We start from the raw sequence: 24,417 nt of genomic DNA on the forward strand, positions 1-24,417 counted from the left end.
CTTTGCTTCCTTGCATTTTTAGCTAATAGTAATTGGTAATAGTAACCAATGCTTGTATGCTATTTGTAATTTATATAATTTCCATAGCTTGAAATCTTTCATTTCAAATTTTATACATATATTGTGGCCACCCATCTCACAATTATTCTAGACGTAGTAGGAAGGTAACTGTGTTTTTGGATTATAAAAATATAATCTGCCAATAGAGGGCGATGACTACCAGCATGATCTCATGTCAGGTGGAATAATGTTTCTGCTTTTGAAGTGTTCTCCGTTTTCCCCTGTTTATTAATCCATTTTCGTTTATTTATTGGTATATACTTATATATGTGGATTACTTCGAAGATATGTCTACTTCGATTCCAGAAATTCGGATTTATTCCCCTTCTGATAAAGGAGTTGCCAATACTGAAGGCGACGTCTCACATCGTCGAACTATGAATGGACATACAACAAAAGAGATGTTGCCAAAGCAAGTGAATGTAGATAGAAGTAAAAGTTCACTATTATCAACAAATGTTTTTTTTCGTGTAAAATCTGAGATGCCTTCTCAGTTGGATTTTCCACCAAACGTTGGCATGGTAAGGTGGGAAAATACATTTCATATGAGGCCTCTGAATTTAGCGAATTTTCCATCAAGTGGTACAAGTTATCGCACCACTTCAAGATCACAAGCAGTAGCAATGCACAGGGCGAAGTTGGGATGTATATCTGGATCCGCAAAGTCTCTGGACATCCTTCGCCAAAATCTTCAAAAAAATATTAATAAAGAGATTGATGAAATACTTCAGAGATACCTGGAGAAGTTTTTTAGGCCAGGAATTGAAAACATCAAAATGAATAATGGAGAAAATTCAGTGTCTGAACAGCATATTCAAACTGTTTGTAGGCAAATCCTTGAGGAGGCCAAAAAAATGTATCATGGAGGTCATATACGAGGTTCAAGTCCAGCAACAGATTTTTCAGATACTGAAAATGTAGGTTTAGATGCAAAAATGGGGAGGATTTTGCAAAGAAGCCCAGCAAGAAAGCGTAAAGATTCAGACACTGATTCTGAGGCAAGTCAAAATGCTTTCAGACCAAAGAAAAAAAAGGGCAGGCCTCCTCTTCACTTTCCAGCTACAATATCAGGAAGGTCAACACCTTCCAAATTAAAAGTAGGGGATCAAATCAAAAGAGAGGGTCCAAAATGGGATCCTGGTCGTCTTGCATCAGAAACACGTTTTATTATGGGGGCCAAAGCAAATAAAGCACTAGGTTTAGGAGCAACTAGAGGAAGACTATATATAAAGCATCCAGAAATATTTAAATATTCTGGAGATCAAGAAGACAAACAGTGGCTGTATGAGCATAATTTGATGCCTGCAACTGGTGGTAAAGCATATATGTTACTTGTAGAGGATATCAGAGACTTGGCACAATCAGAAGAGTATTGTAATAATCCTTCCCTTATGTTGGATGAAATAACAGGATTTACAATTCCAGAATCTATGTTACAAAAAATGAGAGCTGTTATGCAAGCAATGAGGACAGATGTTCCAGCAAGAAAAAGAGGTCGACCAGCAGCAGGTGTAGATAACAGCAATAGCGGAGCACAGGTTGATGTAAAACTAGAAGATATTGTATCAGATGATAAAAGACAAGAAGCAGAATCTGGTGCTGCCACACCAACAGATGATTTAGATCTGTTGAGTGCCGAAATACCTTCAACAGATCCATCTCCATTTAGCCTTGGACCAGCATTTGAAGATGTCAGCCCAGCTCAACCTGAAGTTTCTCCAACTCCTTCAGAGTTAAGTGCTACACTAGATCCGCCATTGTCAGCTCAGTTTGATATAAGCTCAACTCCATAACCGTTTGTTTAGGGCCTATTAAAATTCTGTTTAACATGCTGAAGTAACTTAAAACTTCCACACATTTCTAATATACCATAAGAAAAAATGGGTGCAACAGTACTATCCTATATCACAACTGGATAAACCCCAGTTCACAGACCAAATGTGATAAAAACATATTAAGCAGCTTGTATAGGAAGCTAATCATTAACTTTTTGATTAGTCAATACTTAAAACTTCTCACACGGAACTTTATTATGAGATGTTGCTCTTGTAAGCTGTTTAAATATGTTGTTTCTTTAAGTAATATTAAAGTGTATTTAAATTATATTAGTATTGTAATTTTCATCACAATGTAACTAGTGAACCATTATAATATTTGAAATATCACGTAGAGTTAACACCACAAGATTTAAAGCAGGATTGCAAGATATCACTCTTCCCCCCTTCATGTGAATTGTTGATCAAACCAGTTACAGAAATGAATAATTCTTTATTAAAATTAATTATTATTATAATTAGTTACTGGATGGCATAGCTAATCCTTGCCAGGGTTATTTATTGATATTCAATCCCTTTAATTTTGATAAACCCCTTTTAAATTGCTCCCTTACAGACTATATTGACAAGTCCAGCCACTTGGCAAAAGTATTCAGCTCACAAGTTATTTTATTTACTGATACTTGAACATTAGTAGAAGCATACAATGCTTTCTTGCATCATATGCCTCTGCTAATGCTAATAAAACTAGCCACAAGAATGGCAATGGACATGTGAATGACACTGCTAATTCTTGGCAATTAACTTTGTACTTTGTTTATGGTCACTACAAAACAGGAGTCAAGAAATTTAAGGCACTTGAATTCTATGGAATTTTCATAGGGATGCGTGGTAAAAAAAAAAAAAAAAAATACCGTCTATTTGCATGCCCTGTCAAAATTGCTGCTTCAATCATATGGCCTTAAAACTCAAAGGTTTTGGGCTGTTAAGTTTAAATAGCGAGCCTTGGGGGCATCCCCGACAGACCCGGCGCTCCACCCTACAGTAGGGAGCATCTACTAAGATCCTTCTGTTACTTAAATAGCACTGCATACAGAGCTAATAGAACTGACTTAATGTCTTTAGTGGCTTTGCATGAAGATTACATTAAAATTTTTGTTTTGTTTCTTTGATAATTCAGTTCTGCTAATATTCCTCTTTTTGTTCTGTGATGATTTTGTTTGGAATTATATTTTGTGTATGTATCTGTAATAATTTATAAGTACCTACATAAAAGTATAAAACATTAACTGTGAATGCATATAAACAATACAGCACTGTGTAAAGTCTATTATTAGCATTAGTATTAGTAGAGGCATTTGATGCAAGAAAGCAAGCTTATGCAGCATCAGCCAAAAAAAAAAAATAAATAAATAAAAAAATAACCACTTCCACTTCACCCCTCTGTTCGTTCGAAATACCTGTCCAGCTGAGCCTTAAACTTATTTAGGCTATCAACTTCCACGACAAGGGATGGAAGTCTATTCCACCAACCAACCACCCACTGGCTAAAGGCAAATTTCCTCACGTCTATCCTACATCTGTCTTTTCTCAATTTGAATTTATGCCCTCTCAGGTGATTATTCTGAGCAAGAGGAAGAATCCCATCAGCATTGAGCGTGCTCAAACCATTCAAGGCTTTATACACCTCTATCAGATCACCTCGCCGGTGCCTAGTCTCCAGACACTGTAATTTGCAAAACTTAAGCCTTTCTTCGTAAGAGCACCCCTTTGTTCCATTCACTAATCTTGTTACCCTTCTCTGTACTCCTTCCAACATCTCTACATCCTTCTTGAAATGAGGCCTCCAGACCTTAATTATAACATTAAGTTATTGTGTTCTTTCTACTAATTACATACAATGATCTTTAAATGGCATTAGTATGTCATTTAAAGATCACATTAATAGTTTTGGCTTTGCTGATTGTATTTTGCTCCTAGCCTTGCAAAAGTTAGCATACACTACTGTTGTCATATAGATACATACATAATCTTACAGAAACTTTTAAAGCTCATACCATTAAAACTGCTGAGAGGAATGCCAAGATTGATGCATGACTAATTTCAATGAAAATAAGTGAATTGTCAGAATTCTGCAAAAAAAAAAATAAATAAATAAAACAAGAATGGCTCTTACTATGCAAAGGTCTGTCCAGTGCTGAGTAATTTTATTGCAAAAGAAAAAGTACTGATTTCCTATTTATACATTCTTTTGTACCATGCATATTAATTGCAAAACTTTCTGAACATTATCATTTAAATCTAGTCTGAAGTGTGCTGTTTTCCATATCTTGTTATTCAGTGTGCATTTGCAAGTATCAGTAATTCAGTATAAATTTTACTGTTATCCTGAGAATCTAATTATTTATCAGCCATTTAATTAAAGATATAGCATTCAGAAAAAATAACCAGAGAACTGAATATTTCTTAAATTAAGTATCAACAAAACACTGGAATGAGTTGTGCTTTTTACTTGTCATTGTTTAATTCTTTCTGCTTTCTTCATTTCTAATAACAATATGCACGTCTGGTGTAAGAGTCATAATCATAGACTTCAAGTTTCCAATTTTTACTCATTGTTCTTGTTCTGCAACTCCTTTAACAAAATTATTAAATTCAGGTTAAAAGTTTTCTTTATTTCTATTTTGTATTTTTATGAGAGTTCTAGATTTTAAGTCCATCAAAGACTAGATGAACTTTTGTAGCCACTTTTATTTCCCATTTTTACACTCCGCTGAACTGATAAGCCAATTATCAATTATTACATGTGCAATTTTTTTGGCCACCATACATGAAATACCTCAACTCTTGCCCCTTTCCCCCACCACTATAGAGTTTTAGCATGGAAGGAAAATTGTAACACCTGAAGATTAAACTAACTGGTTGCAAACCTCCAAATATGCTAGATAATATATATAATATACTGCTAGCTTGGGGGGGGGGGTGGATTTACAGACTAAAAGATTAACAGCAGATGCAGGCAGAGGTGAAAGTGACTCTTGCACTGCTTCTATTAGAATCAGCAGCTGCCTGGAAAGCAAGATGCTGGGGATTTCAAGGACTGCTGGGAGTCATCATGAAACAAGTAAATACACGAGCTGTGTTAGGATAACAAAGAGGTGCATGTATGTTTGCATGTACACCAAGGCTAGGAGTATAGTAAATAAGTTTGATGAATTTGAAGTGCTGGTCAAGATATCAAAGCTAGATACTGTTGGAATATCAGAGACATGGTGTCACACAGATATAAGCAGTACAGAATGATGTCACACAGATATAAGCAGTACAGAATTGGAATATGGGGAGTACTATGCGTACAGAAAGGATAGGGAGGGAAGGAGGGATTATACTGTTAGTTAAGGAACACAGAATCTAAGGAAGTGCATCCAGTTGACATAGAACAGTGCAATGTTGAGTCAGCTTGTTGTGACCTAAGCACCGGGAAAGCAAAAATGAGAGTAGAAATGTTATAGGCCTAATGACTCTGATGAGTACAATGAACAATTGTATAGAAATTAGAGTGTCGCCACCGTAATAATAGTGCCTGATCACTGTGTGTTTGACGTCATAAGTGAGCCATAAAAATATGTAAAACTACATCACTGCACAGAATTGAGAAAAGTGAAAGCAAGTGTTAAATGTAAATCTACTTTATTTTCTGTGCATAATGGAAAAGATATATGTTGCAAGGGACAATACGAAAAAATAAATGAATAAAAAAATATCTTTTTTGATACTTAAGCATGATAATTTTTGTTAATCATAACATTCTGAAAAAATGAAGACAACACATTTTATAGTTAACTATTTTATTACATTTTGAACGTTTTACATGTAATTTGTAATCCAACTAATGTATACATTTATTCTTTAAATCTAATAATTTGATTACTATAATTGAATAGAAATTATTTTAATTTTAAATTTAGCTCATTTTCAATGTTGGAAGCTTACGTTTATTTGTTGCTTTTAATGCATCATTTTTCTTTTTACAATAATTATTGAGCAAAATATTGATAATGGTATTAATTAGAAAATTCAAAATTATTTCTCTGAAATATTTTTTCTGTTAATTGAAATATTATCACTTACAATTGCTACAATGCTAATTTTCTTCAACCCACAATAATTTTTTTTCAAAACTGAATGTAATTTTTCTGCAGTAATTTTTTTCATGGATAAAAGATAAATGACATCTTTGTAATTTGACAATAAGCTTTGAATCATAAATACATATGCACTTGTAGCTGCATCAGTACTATCAAAAGAAGTTCCCAGTACATTTCCACGTTTATAATCAATATAAGGTTTCAGATGAATTTCATCGATCATTAAACTAATTTTGCATTCTGGAGAATTTAAAAAGCCAATTTCTGTTTGGCATATATCAGAAAATGATTCTCTTGCTGTCATCTGGAATTTTTGGGTTTAGAGAAGAGCAGAGCCTACAAATAGTACTTGGATGAGGAAGAAGTAGGAATGCAGGATGCTGTAGAAATTTGTAGGCATGTGGAGATATTGAAAACACCTAGGATGAGAAATATTAATACTTCGGTGGAATATCTGTATGCATTCTTTTCACAGTAACAAATGTAATTGTTCGCATATGAATTTACACATTGATGCTCTCTCACTATTAATGTTTGCCACAATTGAATTCAGTAAACTACAAGCAGCATTTAAAACAAAAGAAATATTAACATCACTGCTGTTGGCAATTACTGGTATCTGTTCTAAGATGTCAGTAATCTGATTGAAACAGTTCACCTTCATAGGAAGTTCCATTGACTTTGACTTTCCTAAATTATGAATTTCAGCGCTCTGTACAAATACCGACAACATCAAATCTTCACTAATCATGACTTAATAGGCAATGGAAGGTGCTGGCCGAAACGTTAAATATAAAAACACAATACAGTTATTTTTTGAAATAACTTGCCAGCATTCGGGTGCTGTATGTCTATTCAGGCACTGCTAGTTGTGGGACCGTAGGAAATCTTGAGTTTTTTCATAATCATGTTTACTCCTAATACTATTTTCCAGGGACTTCTCAAAGTTTTTTTCTTCTAATATTCACTTCTTCTTTTTGGGACTGTCTCTTGTAAATGCCTGTGATGACAAATAGCTTGGACAGTTTGGAAAATGTGATGGAACAGCTCCGTGAATTAATTTTGGATGCTTGAAATCTATGGTGATTCTCATTTTTTTTCCCATCAAATTTAGATGCCCATCTAACTATCTGGGATGGCTCAAAATGAATCTCATACCTGTAACAATATGAAATATATAAATAAAATGTTATGCTCTCTTCCAAATTTCACTTAACTTGTTATTAGCATCTCAGAGTCTTAGACGATTGTTATTAGCTTTTACAACCTTAGTCTGCATACACAGGCCTATAGTTTATCAAAGGTTGCATATAATTACATTGTGTATTTATCTACACTAAAAGTTTCAATTAATAAAATTAATATTATGTATCATACATGTATTGAGATTTTTTGATTTCTTAAACAAGCATGCATGCACTTTTCTTCAGTGTATCCAATACATGAAAGGAATATTTTACGCAGGGTTTCTGAAAAGTAAAGTAACACATTTTTTCCTCTTGATGATCTTTAATAATACGAAGGTGAAATTACACACCAAGGTATGAGTGAACGTGCACTACTTCTCCACAAAGTTTCCAGTTTTATTGATGCACTTGTCCTAATGATGGATCAGTTTTTCAATACCAGTACTGAAGAAGTCCATGCCCACATGCAGTAACCAACATAGCACCGCCTGATGAACTTCCTCATCCATGGTGAAATGCTTTCCTGAAAGGTGTTTTTCAGAGGGCCGAACAAATGGGTCTGAAGGTCCTAAGTCTGGGCTGTAGGGAGGGATGTGACAGAGTTTCCCAACAATTACAGCACAACCACTCACGAGTGGCATGGCCAGTGTGTGGAGTTGCGTTGTTGCGCAACAAAATCACACCGCTTGTCAGGAGTCCTGGTTGTTTGTGTCGAATGTTGGCTTTCAGTTTTTCCAACGTTGCACAGTAAAGCTGTGCATCAATTGTTCCTCCATTTGGCAAGAAATCCACCAACAGAGTGCCTTGGCAATCTCAGAACACTGGCCATGACTTTTCAGACACTGGGAACAATTTTGAATTCTTTGCACACAGGAGATTGTGGATGTTTCCAGATCATGGAGTCTTGTTTGCTCTCCGGGGTAAAGTGTTGAACCCACGTTTCATCTGCTGTGACTATGCGAGCGAGAAAATCCTCTCCTTCGTCACTGTATTGCAACAGGTTCTCCAGATGCATCCCTATGCGTTTTGCTTTGTCCTCCTCTGACAGTTGTCGGGGCACCCAGCAACAGCTTTCAAAAGCTGAGGACATCGTGAACAATTTCATGAACAGTCAACTTACTCATTTCAATATTTGTGCAATTTCACGCAGTTTCACTCGCATGTTTTCAAGAACGATGCCCTTAATGCGCGAAATGTTGTCTTCTGTCTTGCAGGATGAAGGCCTGCCCGCCCACAAATGGTGTGGGCAGTGTGGAGTTGCATTGTTGTGCAACAAAATCACACCGCTTGTCAGGAGTCCTGGTTGTTTGCATTGAACATTGGCTTTCAGTTTTTCCAACGTTGCACAGTAATGCTATGCATCGATTGTTCCTCCCTTTGGCAAGAAATCCACCAACAGAGTGCCTTGGCAATCTCAGAACACTGGCCATGACTTTTCAGACACTGGGAACAATTTTGAATTTTTTGTGCACAGGAGATTGTGGATGTTTCCAGGTCATGGAGTCTTGTTTGCTCTCTGGGGTAAAGTGTTGAACCCATATTTCGTCTGACAGTTGTCCTCCTCTGACAGTTGTCAGGGCACCCAGCAGCAGCACCTTTCAAAAGCTGAGGACATCGTGAACAATTTCATGAACAGTCAACTTACTCATATCACTATTATATTTTCACCAGTTTCATTCGTATGTTTTCAAGAACAATGCTCAAAATGTTGTCTTCTGACTTGCAGGATGAAGGCCTGCCTGCCCGCCCGATGTCGATCTTCAATGTCCACTTTAAATTCATTGCACCAAACACACACCTGCTTCTTTGTCATCACCTTTTCGCCATACACAGCAACCAGTTCATATTGAATGTCACTTGGTGAAAACCCTTTTGCTTGCAAAAAAAATGAATAACTTCACGAACACCTGTTTTGGACCACACTCGCACAGTAGCTACTATTTTGCAACTGGAATCTGCTGTGAGGTGAAAGTACCACACACTGCACTGGCAGTCTTTTTGAACATTATTAACAGGTCTATCTGTCCACTGCGCTTCATCTCATTCCCTTTCACCATTATTAAGAAAAAAAATGTGTTACCTTACTTTTCGGAAACCCCTTGTATATATAAATGAAACCACAAAAGCCGAAATTCTGACAAAATTTACTTCTATATTCTGAAAAAAATATCTGTTTCATATTCTTATATATTATCGTTTCATTGGTGCCTCCGTAGCCAGGTGGGCAGGAGCTGTAGTGCGTAGCACACGCTTCTTGATTAAACCGGGGTTCAAGCCCGTGACCACCAAATACAGAGGATGCAGAAGGTCAGGGAATGACCACTGCATATCTCCAGCCCGGATAAAGGGTGAGGGTTGGCGTCAGGAAAGGCATTCGGCCACAAAAATTTCATGCCAAAACAATAAAAAAAACACTGACCTCATATATAATGGGAAAAAGTGAGGACAAAAAAAAATATATATATTAACATTTCATTATTGTTAAAATACTCCTATTTAAGATAACTGCTATTAATGTACCACAAATTTATTTTAACAAACTTACCTTTGAATGTTCAGATGGCACAAAGTTTTTCCTTGGTATAGCTTTCAACCATTTGTTAGTCAAAACAGTATCCTTCAATGGAAATCCAAAGACACGTACTTTCAGACCACCTTTATAATTTCCACGGCATCCGGGAACATAACATTTTCCAGGCATTATTAAAAATTTCAAAGCACTTTTATGAGATGAAATAGCACAAAACGCGTACAAACACAAGCATTATGAGATGAAATAGCACAAGACACAGCCGCACTGAAACAGCAATGCTAGTAATGAACAAAGGCAACGAAGAGGCTTAAGCTCTATCTACTAGAATTACTGTAGTTCTTGATCTTTACCCCTCAGCCCACTTAGAACAATGGATTAACCCACTGATGACATGGTGATAAGGAATTATTGTTACGGTGGCAACGATTAGAGTGGGCCAGTAAATCAGAATGTCTTATAATGAGAGATTTTAACTTCCCAGATATTGACTGGACTTGTGGATTGGTCACTCACACACTAGCAAGACTTTTGTAGATTTATTGAATGATTGTTTTCTACAGTAGCATGTTCAAGAGGCAACCAAAAGGATAATACTCTTGATCTGATTATCAACAGTGATTATTCATGCATTAAGAATTTGCAGATATAGTGTACTGATGTGGGATTTACTTAAAGATGCAACTACCATCGGGGTAAAGAGAAGGGTTTTTGTAAAGGTGACAACAGTGGTCTCAGACAGCTTTTATATTCTATACAATGGGACTAACTGATGATGTTACCAACAGCAAATTCTAAATGGGAAGCATTCAAAGAATAAATCTTGGAAGCCACTAGGCTTTTCATACCAATGAAGAAATGCTGTTCAAGGTTTAGGCCTAAATGGTTGTCAGATGAACTGATGAGCCTCGTAGCAGAGAAGAAAATTGCATGAGATGCATATAAATTATCAGCTGACACAGAAGCCAGTGGTAGATATAAATTAGTCTGTAATCATGTCAGAAAGGAGGTTAGGCAAGCGAAGGCAGATTACAAGAAATCTTTGGTAAAGAATTCAAAGAAAAACAGCAAAGACTTCTTTACTTATATAAGCTCTAGAAGGAAGAGGATGAATCAGGTTGGTCCACATGATATCAGTGGTTTGACTGTTGATGATACTGCTCAGATAGCTAATAAATTGAACAAGTATTTTGCATCTATATTCACACATGAGGAATTCTGTACGGAAGTAGAGGACAGAAGCACTTTAAACTCTAACAGGGAGCTTAATGATTTTGTACTAACTGAGAGCAATTGGAGAGAAACTGTTGAATTTAAACATAAGAAAGGCACCTGGGGTGGATGAGATCTATCAAGTTATATTAAAGGAGGCGGCAAAGGAAGTAAGCAAACCGTTAGCCATAATTATGAATGCATCCGTGGACTCAGCAGAGGTCCCAAATGTATCCTTAATTTACAAAGGGGATCAAAAGGTGACACGACTTATTACAGACCTATTAGTTTAATATCAGGTTTATTGTTCAGTTTCGGGGAAAATAATGGAGTCACTGGTCAAAGAAGCATTGCAGGTTCATCTAGACAAGACTAGTAATAATTCAGACACCGCATGAGTTTGTTAAGGGAAAGTCTTGTCTGACCAATTTGATTGGATACTATAATATGGTCACAAAGGAACTGGATGCATGAAATAATTTTGATATCATATACTTGGATTTCAGGAAAGCTTTTGATAATGTTGCACATGGAAGACCACTGTACAAATTGGTGCAGTATGGGATTAAAGGTAAGTTGCTACAATGGATAAAAGGGTAGTTGAGTGGGAGAAAGAGAGCGGTAATCAATGGACACTACTCTTCGTTGACTAAAGTTATTAGTAGAGGAGTCCCCCAGGGTTCGGTGTTGGGCCCATTATTGTTTTGTATATTTATCAATGATATTGATGAAGGTATATCAGGTTTATTGTCCAAGTTTGCAAATGATACAAAGGTTGGTAGGGTTGTTAATGACAATATGCTACTGCAACAAATCTAAAAAAGTTGGGCAGTTGGTCTGAGAAATGGCAATTGAAGTTTAACATTGACAAATGCAAAGTACTGTACTGCATACGGGTAGAAGTAACCCTAGAGAAACATACCAACTGTGTGGGATACTACAGTCAGGGTGGTAGATAATGAAAAAGACATGGGGGTAATTGTGCAGTCAGATATGAACTTTTCTGAGCAGTACTTACAGAGCAGGTCATGGGGTTTTGTCAATGATATACTGGAATTTTGCTAGTAGAGAAAAGGTGATTATCCCTTTGTATAAGCCAATGGTCAGGCCATGCCTCGTGTTGTTGTTATTTGGTTTTTAGGTGCATTAGCAACTAAGACCATATTGCTCAGGGATATGCGGTGGTCATTCCCTGACCTTTCCGCATCCTCCGTATTTGGTGGTGACGGGCTCGAACTCCGGGCTGATCAAGAAGCGTGTGCTACGCACTACTGCTCTTTCCCACCTGGCTACGGAAGCGCCTGGGCCATGCCTTGAATACCACATACAAGTCTGAAGGTTTCATTTTAAGAAGGATGTAGAGTTGCTAGAACGAGTACAGAGAAGGGCAACAAGATTGGTGAGGGTGAAGGAAGTAGTCCTCTTACCAAAAAAGGCATAAGTTCTGCAAAATGCAGCATCTGAAGATTAGGCACCTGCGAGGTGATCTGACTGAGGTGTATAAGGCCTTGAATGAGTTAAGCAGGCTTGAATGATGCTGATTGGATTCTTCCTCTTGTTCCGATTACAAACATGAAGAGGCGCCTCCGTAGCCAGGTGGGAAGGAGCAGCAATGCGTAGCACATGCTTCTTGATTAGACCGGGGTTCAAGCCCGTCACCACCAAATACGGAAGATGCGGAAAGGTCAGGGAATGACCACCGCATATCCCGGAGCAATATGGCCTTAGTTGCTAATGCTCCTAAAAACCAAATAACAAACAAACAAACATGAGGAGGCATAAATTCAAATTGAGGAAAGACAGTTGTAGAATAGATACGTGGAAATTTTCTGTTAGCCAGTGGGTAGTTAATTGCTGGAACAAACTTCCATCATGGAAGTTAATAGCTTAAATAATTCAAGGAAGAACAACTGGACAAATGTTTAGAGTGAATGAATGTGTGAAATGGGATTTTTTTTTTGGCTGATGCCGTATAAGCTTGCTTTCTTGCATCATATGTCTCTACAACTGCTAATGCTAATATTAAGATCCAAAGAAGTATTGCATATTGTTTTTCAACCAGAGAAGCATATAATAGTATAAATTAGTCACATGAACCGTGTAGCTTTGCCCAGTAGATATACATCAGGTGATTCAGAATAAGGAAACTGTGGAATTTCATTACCTTAACCTCAGACGTTTCACAGTTGAACACAAATGAATACATTACATTATCTTTGAGAAACCTTCTGTGATCTCTCTAAATAAATTATCTAGAAATTTATTATATATGGTGGTCAAAATAAAATTCAACTACCAACAATGATAATAATAGGGAAAATGGCCAAAGTTGAATAACAATTTCAGCCTTGACAAAATAAACTTGCATATGTAAGGTATAACAAGAATAGAGTCAAATCTACACCTGGGTAAAGATAACTAAGAGTTTTAGGAAACCCACTGAGAAATTGGGTTTATATTAATATTAATAGCCATATTAAGCAATATACTGACTTGGAAATCAGAAGTACAGAGGCTACCAGCAAAAACAGTTACAGAGTGATGAAAAACTCTGTAGCATATAATAGTTATACATTAGTCTGTAGTAGTGCACCACATGAATGATTAGGCTGACAAAGGCCGAGTATCAGAAATCACTAGCAAAAAGGGCAGAGAAAGGAGTTTTGCAATGTAATCAAAAAAGGACAAATCAAATTGGCCCCTTATGTTGTAACAGATAAAGAAACTGATAACCCAGTTGATGAATAGAATGGGTACTTCGCATTCAGTTTATTGAATTTTACAAGTTAAGAAAGTCCATCACAGTGAAGAGAAACTTGGCTAGTTAATGCTAGATATTGAAATTACAGAGGACTCTTCACTATAAAAACTTTTGAGCAAGTAATGGTCTGGAGGTAGATTGAATATAACCAGTTATTTTAAAGGGATCAGTAGGGAAATGCATCAAAAAGAAGCAATGTAGGATCATCTAGACAAGACTGTAGTTAACAGTTCACACATCATGGGTTTCTTAAGGGAAAGTCTTGTCTGACCAATTTGACTGGATACTACGACGTGGTCACAAAGGAACAGGATGCAAAAAATAATTTTGATAACATATACTTGGATTTCAGGAAACCTTTTGATACTGCTGTACAAACTGGAGCAGTATGGCATTAAAGGCAAGTTGCTACTATGAATAAAGGGCTAGTTGAGTGAGAGAAGACTGAATTGGAATCAATGGACACTGCTCTTCGTGGACTAATGTTATTAGTGGAGTCCCCCAGGGTTTGGTGTTGGGCCCACTTTTTGTTTTCTATATTTATCAATGATATTGATGAAAGTATATCAGGCGTAATGTCCAGATTTGCAGACGTTACAAAGGTTGGCAGGGTTGAAAATACACTACTGCAACAGGATCTAGAAAAGTTGGGCATATGGGCTGAGAAGTGCCAACTGAAGTTTAACATTAACAAATGCAAAGTACTGCATATGGGTAGCAGTAAACCCAGAGTAACATACCAACTGTGTGGTACTACACTCAGCATAGTGGAGAATGAAAAAGACCTAAGGGTAATACAGTCAGATGTGAAGTTTTCTTAACAGTGCAGACAGGCTGCCAGAGCAGCTCAGGACTTGTCAATGACAGGAATTTTGCTAGCAGGTATAAGGAGATGATTATCCCCTTGTATAAGGCAATGGTCAGGCCACACCTTGAATAATGCGTAGAGGTCTGGTTTTAGGAAGAATGTAGAGCTGCTGGAACGAGTTCAGAGAAGGGCAACAAGATTAGTGAGCAGAACAAAGGGTTGCTCTTACCAAGAAAGGTTTAAGTTCTGCAAATTGCAGCATCTGGAGACTAAGCACCTGTGAGGCGATCTGATTGAGGTGTATAAGTCAGGCCACATCTTGAGTAATGCATACATGTCTGGAGGCCTCATTTTAGGAAGGATGTAGAGCTGCTGGAACAAGTACAGAAAAGGACAATGAGATTGGTGAGTGGAACAAAGGGGTGTTCTTACCAAGAAGGCTTCAGTTCTGCAAACTGCAGTGTCTGGATGCTAGGTACCTGCAAGGTGATCTGACTGAGTTGTTTAAGGCTTTTGTTGTGGAAGTTGATAGTTTAAATAAATTAAAGGAAGAACTAGACAAACTACTGGAGGGATGGATAGGTGAAATGGGAATTTTTTTTTTTTTTTGGCTGATGCTGTGTAAACTTGCTTTCCTTCATCATTTGCCACTATCAATGCTAGTATTGTTTGGCATTGCAGGAGTGCAGGGTGGGATGATCAGCGAGATTTCTTTTCTTCTTTCCTTGGTCGGATTACTGTTTAGAGGCTTCTGATGTCAACGTTTGCTCAGATCGTGTCAGTGAAAGTATTCTTGTAAGAATGTAATCCTTTATTCCACAATCCACTTTAAAATCTCACCTTTTATCTAAACCTTGGTTTTCCAATAAATGTGCTGGGGCTGTTCAAGAGAGGAACGTTTCATGTCGTAATTGGCTTGTTTCCGGTTCTTCAGTTTCATTTTCTGCCTACACCGGAGCTCGCAGAAATTGTAATGCAGTTGTTGATCAGTCCAAGCTGGATTTTGAACAGGCCAAGAGTAGAAAACTTGCTTCTTGACCTAATAAACAGGTAAACAGGTTGCAAGGAAGGCCCATGGTGTCCTATCGATGATCTATCGAACTTTTGCAAGTAGAGATAGGGACATGATAATCCCATTATATAAGGCTTATGTTAGACCACACTTGGAATACTGTGTTCAAGTATGGAGACCGCACCTAAAGAAAGAAAGACATCGAGCTTCTTGAAAGGATGCAAAGACGGGTAACTTGCCTGGTGAGATCGGCAAAAGGGCGTCCTTATGAAGAAAGACTTCGAATATGTGGGTTGCAGAGTTTGGAAACTAGACACTTTAGAGGAGATTTGATTGAGGTGTTTAAGGCACTGAGAGGCATCAGTAAAATGAATAAGGACGAAATTTTCAAGATTATAAATGATGCTAGAACTAGGGGACATAAATTCAAGTTACGGGGGGAAATGTTTAGATTGGACTGCAGGAAGTTTTATTTTAGCCAGCAAGTTATAAATTACTGGAATAAGTTGCCTTCATGGGTGGTAGAGGCCGATAGTTTGGGGAAATTTAAAGGTCATCTGGATAGTACTTTCGGGTAAGGGAAGTGCATAGGATGATAGGTTTAATTTCCTTTTTTTTTTTATTAATTATTATTATTTTTTATTATTATTTTTTTTTATCATTGTTTTGTTTGGATTTTTTTTTTTTTTTTTTTTGGCCGGTGCAGCATAAGCCATAGGCTTTCTTGCACCATGCGGCCATTACTAATACTAATAATACTAATACTAATACCTCAGTCTGATCTCCTAGTAAGAGCCTGGATTCCAGATCTTGCAATTTGCAGAACTGAATTCTTTCTTGGTAAGAGCATCTCATTAATCTTGTTGCTCATCTCTACACCCATTCCAACAGATCCACATTATTCCTCAAATAAGACATTCAGACCTGTATGCAATACTCAAGATGTGGCCTGACCATTGCCTTATAAAATAGTATAATCATCCCCTTATAACTGCTGGCAAAATTTCTGTATATCATTGAAAAACCTCATGAGCTGTCCTGGCAGCCTGCTTCCACTGTTCAGAAAACTTCATGCCTGACTGAATAATTACCCCCCCCCAGGTATTTTTCATTATCCATTTCCCAGAGTGTGATACCACATAATTGGTATGCTATTCTATTATTCAAGATATTGTATATGCTACCCATATACAGTACCTTTTATTTGTAAATTAAACTTCGTTTGCCACTTTTCAGACCATATGCATAATATGATAAGCTGATATTCCCTGATTACTGTCAATTAAACAAGCTGCTAACCATATTGTCTGCAAACTTAAGATATAAGCCTGATATGCTTATACTGAAAACAACAATGGGCCTAACACTGAATTCTGAGGAACTCCACTAATAACATTAGCCCAAGAAAAGCAATGCCTGTTGATATGTGGGGGTTTTTTTTTTTTTTGTTTGTTTGTTTGTTTGTTTGTTAGTTGTTGGTGCATCGGCTTCTGTGGTTTTTGCATTTTCTACTCTGATCCAAGCCCGAGGTGAGATTCGAACCCGCGACCTTTGGCTTGCCAGGCAGGCACTTTACCCACCCAGCTAGCCCAGTCGGCATTGATATATGGTTATGAAAAGCTTTCTCAAAATATATGATATCAAAATTACTTTTTGCACCCAGTTATTTTGTTACAACATCGTGTTCAATAAAATTGGTCAGATAAAATCACTAAAAAAACCATGCTGTGACTAGTATTACTTCATTCCTGTCTGGGTGAAGTGAACAGATCTGTAATTACTTCACTCTTCAATTCCCCTTTATGAACTGGGGATACACATCTCCAGTCCAAAGGGACATTCCTTGGATCCAAGGATGCTCTCATAATTATGGCTAAGGGTTTGCTTATCTCTTCTGCTGACTTAATATAATTGGATAGATCTCATCTGCTCCAGCTGTTTTCTAATTTACTTTTAGCATCAGCAGTTTTTCAACTTTCCTCACAGTTATCACAAAATTATTTATTTCCATGTTAGAATTTGATACTCCTACCATCCCCATCCCTAACTATTTCTCACGCAAGAATATAAATAATTATTCAGTTTATCTGCAACCTGAGCAGGATCATTAAAAGTAATTTAATTAAAAGTAAGTTAAAAGAAATTTAACTATTCGTACACAGTGCATCATTGGGATTCATCCCTGCCTTCCATGTTTAAATAAGTAAACAGGTCTTTGCTACTTTTCTTTGCATTTTTTTGCCAGAGACTTTAGCATTAGCATTAGCATTAGTAGAGGCATTTGATGCAAGAAAGCAAGCTTATGCAGCATCAGCCAAAAAAAAAAAAAAAAAAAAAAAAAAAAGTAACATAAATAAATAAAAATAACCACTTCCACTTCACCCCTCTGTTCGTTCGAAATACCTGTCCAGCTGAGCCTTAAACTTATTTAGGCTATCAACTTCCACGACAAGGGATGGAAGTCTGTTCCACCCACCAACCACCCGCTGGCTAAAGGCAAATTTCCGCACATCTATCCTACATCTGTCTTTCCTCAATTTGAATTTATGCCCTCTCAGGTGATTTTTCTGAGCTAGAGGAAGAATCCCATCAGCATTGAGCATGCTCAAACCATTCAAGGCTTTGTACACCTCTATCAGATCACCCCGCTGGTGCCTAGTTTCCAGACACTGTAATTTGCAAAACTTAAGCCTTTCTTCGTAAGAGAACCCCTTTGTCCCATTCACCAATCTAGTTGCCCTTCTCTGTACTCGTTCCAGCAGCTCTACATCCTTCCTGAAATGAGGCCTCCAGGCCTGTATACAGTACTCTAGGTGTGGCCTGACCATTGCCTTATACAAGGGAATAATCACCTCCTTATCCCTGCTAGAAAAATTCCTATATATCATTGACAATACACCATGAGCTACTCTTGCAGCTCGTCTGCACTGCTCAGAGAACTTCATATCTGCCTGCACCACCACCCCCAGGTCCCTTTCATTCTCTACCACTGTCAGTGTAGTACCACAGAGTTGATACGTTGCTCTGGGGTTGCTGTTTCCCATATGTAGTACTTTACATTTGTCAATGTTAAACTTCATTTGCCACCTCGAAGCCCATCTGCTCAACCTTTCCAAATCCTGTTGCAGCAGCATAGTGTCAGTAGTGTCCTTGACAACCCTGCCAACCTTCGTATCGTCTGCAAACTTGGACATTAAGCCTGATATACCATCATCAATATCATTTATAAATACAGAAAACAATAAAGGCCCCAATACTGAACCCTGAGGGACTCCACTAATAACATTAGTCCACGATGAGCAGTGTCCATTGATTACCACTCTCTGTCTTCTCCTTCTTCTCCGACTTCTTCTAATCTGTCTAACTCCCTTCCTGACTTGCAGACTAGTTTGTACCTCATGTAAGGTTCTGTATATCCTAATAATTTATATGCATCCTATGAATTTTTCTTCTCAACCACTAGTCTTATAAGTTCAATCAAAATTCATTTAGGTTTAAGCCTTGAACACCATTAGCATTAGCAAAGGAACATGATGCAAGAAAGCAAACTTATATAGCATCGCCAAAAAAAAAAAAAAAAACACCCTTATTTCACCCATCCACTTGCTCCAAATGTTTGTCAAGTTCTGCCTTGAATCTATTTAAGCTATCAACTTCTACAACGACAGATGACAGTTTGTTCCAGCAATCAACCATCCGCTGGCTAAAGGCAAACTTCCGCACATATCTATCCTACAACCGTCTTTCCTCAATTTGAATTTATGCCCTCTCAGGTGATTATTCTGAGCAAGAGGAAGAATCCCATCAGCACTGAGCATGCTCAAACCATTCAAGGCTTTATACACCTCAATCAGATCACCTCGCAGGTGCCTGGTCTCCAGACACTGTAATTTGCAAAACTTAACCCTTTCTTTGTAAGCGTAACCCTTTGTTCCATTCACTAATCTTGTTGCCCTTCTCTATACTCATTCCAACAGCTCTACATCCTTCTTAAAATGAGGCCTCCAGACCTTTATACAGTTCAAGGTGTGGCCTGACCATTGCCTTATACAAGGGGATAATCACCTCCTTATCCCTGCTAGAAAAATTCCTGTATATCATTGACAAGACACCATGAGCTATTCTTGCAGACCGTCTGCACTGCTCAGAAAACTTCATATCTGCCTACACAATTACCCCCAGGTCCTTTTCATTCTCTACCACTGTCAGTGTGGTACCACAGAGTTGATACGTTACTCTGGGATTACTGCTTCCCATATGTAGTACTTTACATTTGTCAATGTTAAACTTCATTTGCCACCTCTCAGCCCATCTGCTCAACTTTTCTAGATCCTGTTGCAGCAGTGTACTATCATTAGTGTCATTAACAACCCTGCCAACCTTCATATCGTCTGCAAACTTGGACATTAAACCTGATATACCATCATCAATATCATTTATAAATACAGAAAACAACAATGGACCCAACACTGAACCCTGAGGGACTCCACTAATAACATTAGTCCACAAAGTGCCCATTGATTACCACTCTCTGTCTTCTCCCACTCAACCATCCCTTTAACCATAGCAGCAAATTGCCTACAATGCCACACTTCTCCAACTTGTGCAGCAGTCTTCCATGTGCAACAGTATCAAAGGCTTTTCTAAGATCCAAATATATGATATCAAAGTTATTCTTTGCATCCAGTTCCTTTGTGACTACATCATAGTATCCAATCAAATTAGTCAGACAAGACTTCCCCTTAACAAACCCTTGCTGTGTCCGAGCTATAACTGAAGTCTTGTCAAGATGATCCTGCAATGCTTCTTTAACCAGTGCCTCCATTAATATTCTTGGAACAGAAGTTAAACTAACAGGTCTGTAATTACCTGTGCCTCCCTTTGTTGGATTGGGGTCACATTTGCACATCCCCAGTCCATGGGTACCTCTCATGAGTCCAGGGAAGCTCTCATAATTATGGCTAAGAGTTTGCTTACTTCCTTTGCCACCTCCTTTAATATAACTGGATAGATTCCATCCACCCCAGGTGCCTTTCTTGTGTTTATCTTCAACAATTTCTCCTCCACCTTACTCTCAGTTATTACAAGATTATCTAGCTTACTGCCAGAGTTGAATACACCTCTGGCATTCCCCTCCCTCCCTGAATAACTTCTCATGTGTGAATGTCGATGCAAAATATTCATTCAGTTTGTTAACTACCTGAGCAGGATCATCAACAGTTGAACTATCAATATCAAGTGGACCAATCTGATTCATCCCCTTCCTTCTAGAGTTTACATAAGTAAAGAACTCTTTGCTGTTTTTCTTTGCATCCTTTGCCAAAGATTTCTCGTAATCTGCCTTCGCCTGCCTAACCTCCTTTGTAACTTTGTTACAGACCAGCTTATATCTATCATAGGCTTCTGTGTCACATGTTAATTTATATGTATCCCCGTGCATTTTTCTTCTCTGTCACATGTCTAATTAGTTCATATGACATCCATTTAGCCCTAAATCTTGAACAATATTTCTTTGGTGAATTTCACTATGAAAAGCCTAGTGGTTTCCAAGATTAATTCTTTGAATGCTTCCCATTTTGAATTTTCTGTTGGTAACATCATCAGTTGGTTCCACCATATAGAATTTAAATACTGTCTCAGACCACCGCAGTCACCTTTACGAAAGAAAAAACCCTTCCCTTTACCCTTGATGGTAGTTACCTCTTTGAGTAAATCCCACTTCAGCACACTGTGATCACTGCCACCTAGTGGTTCCTTTATCCGCAGATTCTTGATGCATGAAGAATCACTACTGATAATCAGATCAAGAGAATTACTCCCTCTAGTTGCCTCCCCGAACATGATGCTGTAGAAAACAATTATCCAATAAATCCACAAATGCCTTGCTAGTGTGTTAGTGACCAACCCACAAATTCTAGTCAATATCCGAGAAATTAAAATCTCCCATTATAAAACACTCTAATTTACTGGCCCACTCTGTTTCTCTGCACAATTGCTCATTATACTAATCAGACTGATTAGACCTATAACACACACACTACTCTCATTTTTCCTTTCCCAGTGCTTTTGTAACACCAAACAGACTCAACATTGCATTGTCCACCAACATCAACTGGATGCACTTCCTTAGATTTTATGTTTCTTAACTAACAGCATAACCCCTCCTGTCCTGTCTATCCTTTCTGTACACATTGTACTCCCCAAATTCCAGTTTTGCACTTATGTCTGTGTGACACCATCTCTCTGATATCACAACAATATCTGCCTTTAATGTCTTGACTAGCACTTCAAGCTCATCGAATTTATTAACTATACTCCTAGCATTGGTGTACGTGCAAGTATATATGCATCTGTTTCTATTCTTCGTTACCCTAACAAAGCCCATATATTTACTTGATCCACTATGACTCCCAGCAGTCCTGGAAATTCCCATTGCCTTGCTTTCCAGACTGCTGCCCAATTGCATTTCAATAGAAGTAGCGCAAGAATCACTTTTACCTCTGCCAGCGGCTACTGTTAATCTATTAGTCTGTGTATCCCCCCAAGCTAGCAGTTTTCTGACCCACCTAACTCTGCCCCGATAGCATCAGCAAATATTCTTGCTCCCTTTCTATTTAAGTGTATCCCAACCCTGTAGAAGCAGTCTCTCCTGTTAACAAGCACAGACTAGGCTGCGAAAAATTCTACCCCTTGAGCCTTGCACAATCTCTCCAGGGCCGAATCGATCGACAAAGCTCTCATCATATACTCCCTCGGCGCCTCCATAGCCAGGTGGGAAGGAGCAGCAGTGCGTAGCACATGCTTCTTGATTAGACCGGGGTTCGAGCCGATCACCACCAAATATGGAGAATGCGGAAAGGTCAGGAAATGACCACCGCATATTCCCGGAGCAAAATGGCCTTAGTAGTTGCTAATGCTCCTAAAAAAACCAAAATAACTAACTAACTAATAATATACTCCCTCCTTTCGTGTCTGGGCAGAATTGCAGACACTTTCAAATTCAACCCTAACTCACGGCTTTTTTTCAGAATTGTCTTGTACTTGTTAAGTAATTCTGGCAGTCTCCTACTCTTAATATCATTAGTGCTAACGTGTACAACAATATCACCCTTTGTGCCCTTAAAGGATGATATCTGCCCTACAATGTCATCAACCTTTGCCCCTGGCAGACATACCCTGGTCCTGTTCCACCTATCCTTTTTGCACAATATGTTCCCCATTTCCCTGTCAATAGAGTCACCTACAACAACTAGTTCCTTTGGGACCAGCGCATTCTGCCTTGGGTTTTGCCGCTGTGTTGCGTGATGTTCAAGTGCAAGCTCTGGTACTGATGTGGACAGCTGAGAGCTTGAACCATATTTTAGTTGGTGTAAAAACTAGTAACTTCTACATTTACTTCTCTAAATGCTTTAATTCTCATTTAGAATTTTCTGTTGGCAACTTCAGTTGGTTCCAGTGAATAGAATTTAAAAACTGTCTGAGCCCATTGTAGTCACTTTTACAAAAGCAAAGGCCTTTGTCCTTGACAGTGGTTACATCTTTGAGTAACTACCAAATCAGTATGCTATGATTGCTGCCACTTAGTAATTCTGTTATCTGCATATTCTTAATGCATGAAGAGCTATTGTTGATTAGGTCAAGGATGTTTGTATTTTTTTTCTCACTGCTTCTCTGACATGCTGGTGTAGAAAAGGAGGCATCCAATAAATCAGCAAAGTCCTGCTGCTGTTTGAGTAACCAACCCACAAGTTCCAGTCAGTATCTGGAAAGTTAAAAATCTCCCATTATAAGACATTCTGATTTGGTGGTCCACTCTATTTGTCTTTGTAACTGTTCATCATAACCATCAGCCATTTGGCTAAATACACACTCTTACTCTCATTTTTGTTTTCACAGTGTTTATGTCACACCAAGCTGACTCAACATTGCAATAGCCATCTGAGCTGACTGGGTTCCTGAGAGCATAACTCCCCTCCCTTTCTGTACACCTACTCCCCATATTCATTTTGCATCCTTTATATGTGTGTGACACCATGTCTTCAATATCCCTACAATGTCTGCACTTGATGACTTAACTTCATCATCAAATTTGTTTACTGTACTCCTAGCATTCGTGTATATACAAATACACCTGCACCTGTTTTTACTTTTAGTAACCCTAATACAGCCCATGTATTTGTTGTTCCCTGAAAATCCCATAGTAGGCTTTCTAATCTCCTATACCTTACTTTCTAGGCTGTTGCAAGTTCCATTAGAAGCAGTGTAAGAATGCTTCTACCTCTGGTTGCTATTTATCTGTTGGTCTGTGTATCAGCAGATATTCTTACACCCCTTGTAAAAACAGTCTCTCCTGTTAACAGATTGCTGAGAAAAATTCTCCCATGTCAAGCCTTGCCCAGTCTCTCAGCTAAATTGATTGGTAAAGCTGAGGCAAAATTGTTTACATTACCATAATATTACAACAATATCACCTTTTGTGCCCTTAAAATATGTTTGCTTCATAACACCATCAATCTTTGCCACTGGCAGACTTACCCTGGATCTGTTTTACCTATTCTTACAGAATATATTACCTATTTACCTGACAATTATCACTGACAACAGCTACGAATGGGACCAGTGCATTCTGCAATGGAGATTTGTGATGTGTAGTGCAATTCATGCATGCAGTATACAGCATTGTGATTATACAGCATAGATCCCTCTTTTTGATTTCTTCTAGAGCATCAACCCTGTTCTTCAGGTTCTCATTTTACCCATCAGAATGCTGAATTGGCACTTTTTTTTAAGGAAACTCCAAGCACAAGAGGTATTAGAACCTGTAGTACTTGGTCCTGTGCATGGATTGAAGATTGAGAAGATGAAAAACATTAGACTTGGATTTCTATAGATTCTAATTGTCAGGAAATGCATATGAAGGGAGG

General features: G+C 38.1%; 1 protein-coding gene and 1 pseudogene across 2 annotated transcripts; one reads left to right on the forward strand and one right to left on the reverse strand.

The window, feature by feature from the left end:
• The first annotated feature begins 220 nt into the window (after window positions 1-220).
• On the forward strand, window positions 221-2,070 carry LOC150087131 (deoxynucleotidyltransferase terminal-interacting protein 1). 2 transcript variants are annotated; one of them, XM_090371830.1, is made up of 2 exons: window positions 221-429; window positions 478-2,070. In XM_090371830.1, exons 1-2 carry the CDS (start codon window positions 348-350, stop codon window positions 1,851-1,853), a joined length of 1,458 nt encoding a protein of 485 aa, XP_090227956.1. In that variant the 5' UTR covers window positions 221-347; the 3' UTR covers window positions 1,854-2,070. The 2 variants fall into 2 exon arrangements, with proteins under 2 accessions (XP_090227956.1, XP_090227955.1); XM_090371829.1 differs by having other exon boundaries at window positions 221-2,070.
• A 3,541-nt stretch (window positions 2,071-5,611) lies between these two features.
• LOC150087132 (uncharacterized) lies at window positions 5,612-9,871 on the reverse strand (annotated as a pseudogene).
• Between the last annotated feature and the right edge of the window lie 14,546 nt (window positions 9,872-24,417).

Source organism: Mastigoproctus giganteus, chromosome 4 (genome assembly GCF_048544385.1).
Source record: "Mastigoproctus giganteus isolate SK-2022 chromosome 4, ASM4854438v1, whole genome shotgun sequence".
In the NCBI taxonomy this organism is placed as follows: Eukaryota; Metazoa; Arthropoda; class Arachnida; order Uropygi; family Thelyphonidae; genus Mastigoproctus; species Mastigoproctus giganteus.

Bases quoted from the DNA above. Each gene is read 5' to 3' on its own strand.
- LOC150087131 (XM_090371829.1), top strand. From the start codon at position 348: ATGTCTACTTCGATTCCAGAAATTCGGATTTATTCCCCTTCTGATAAA.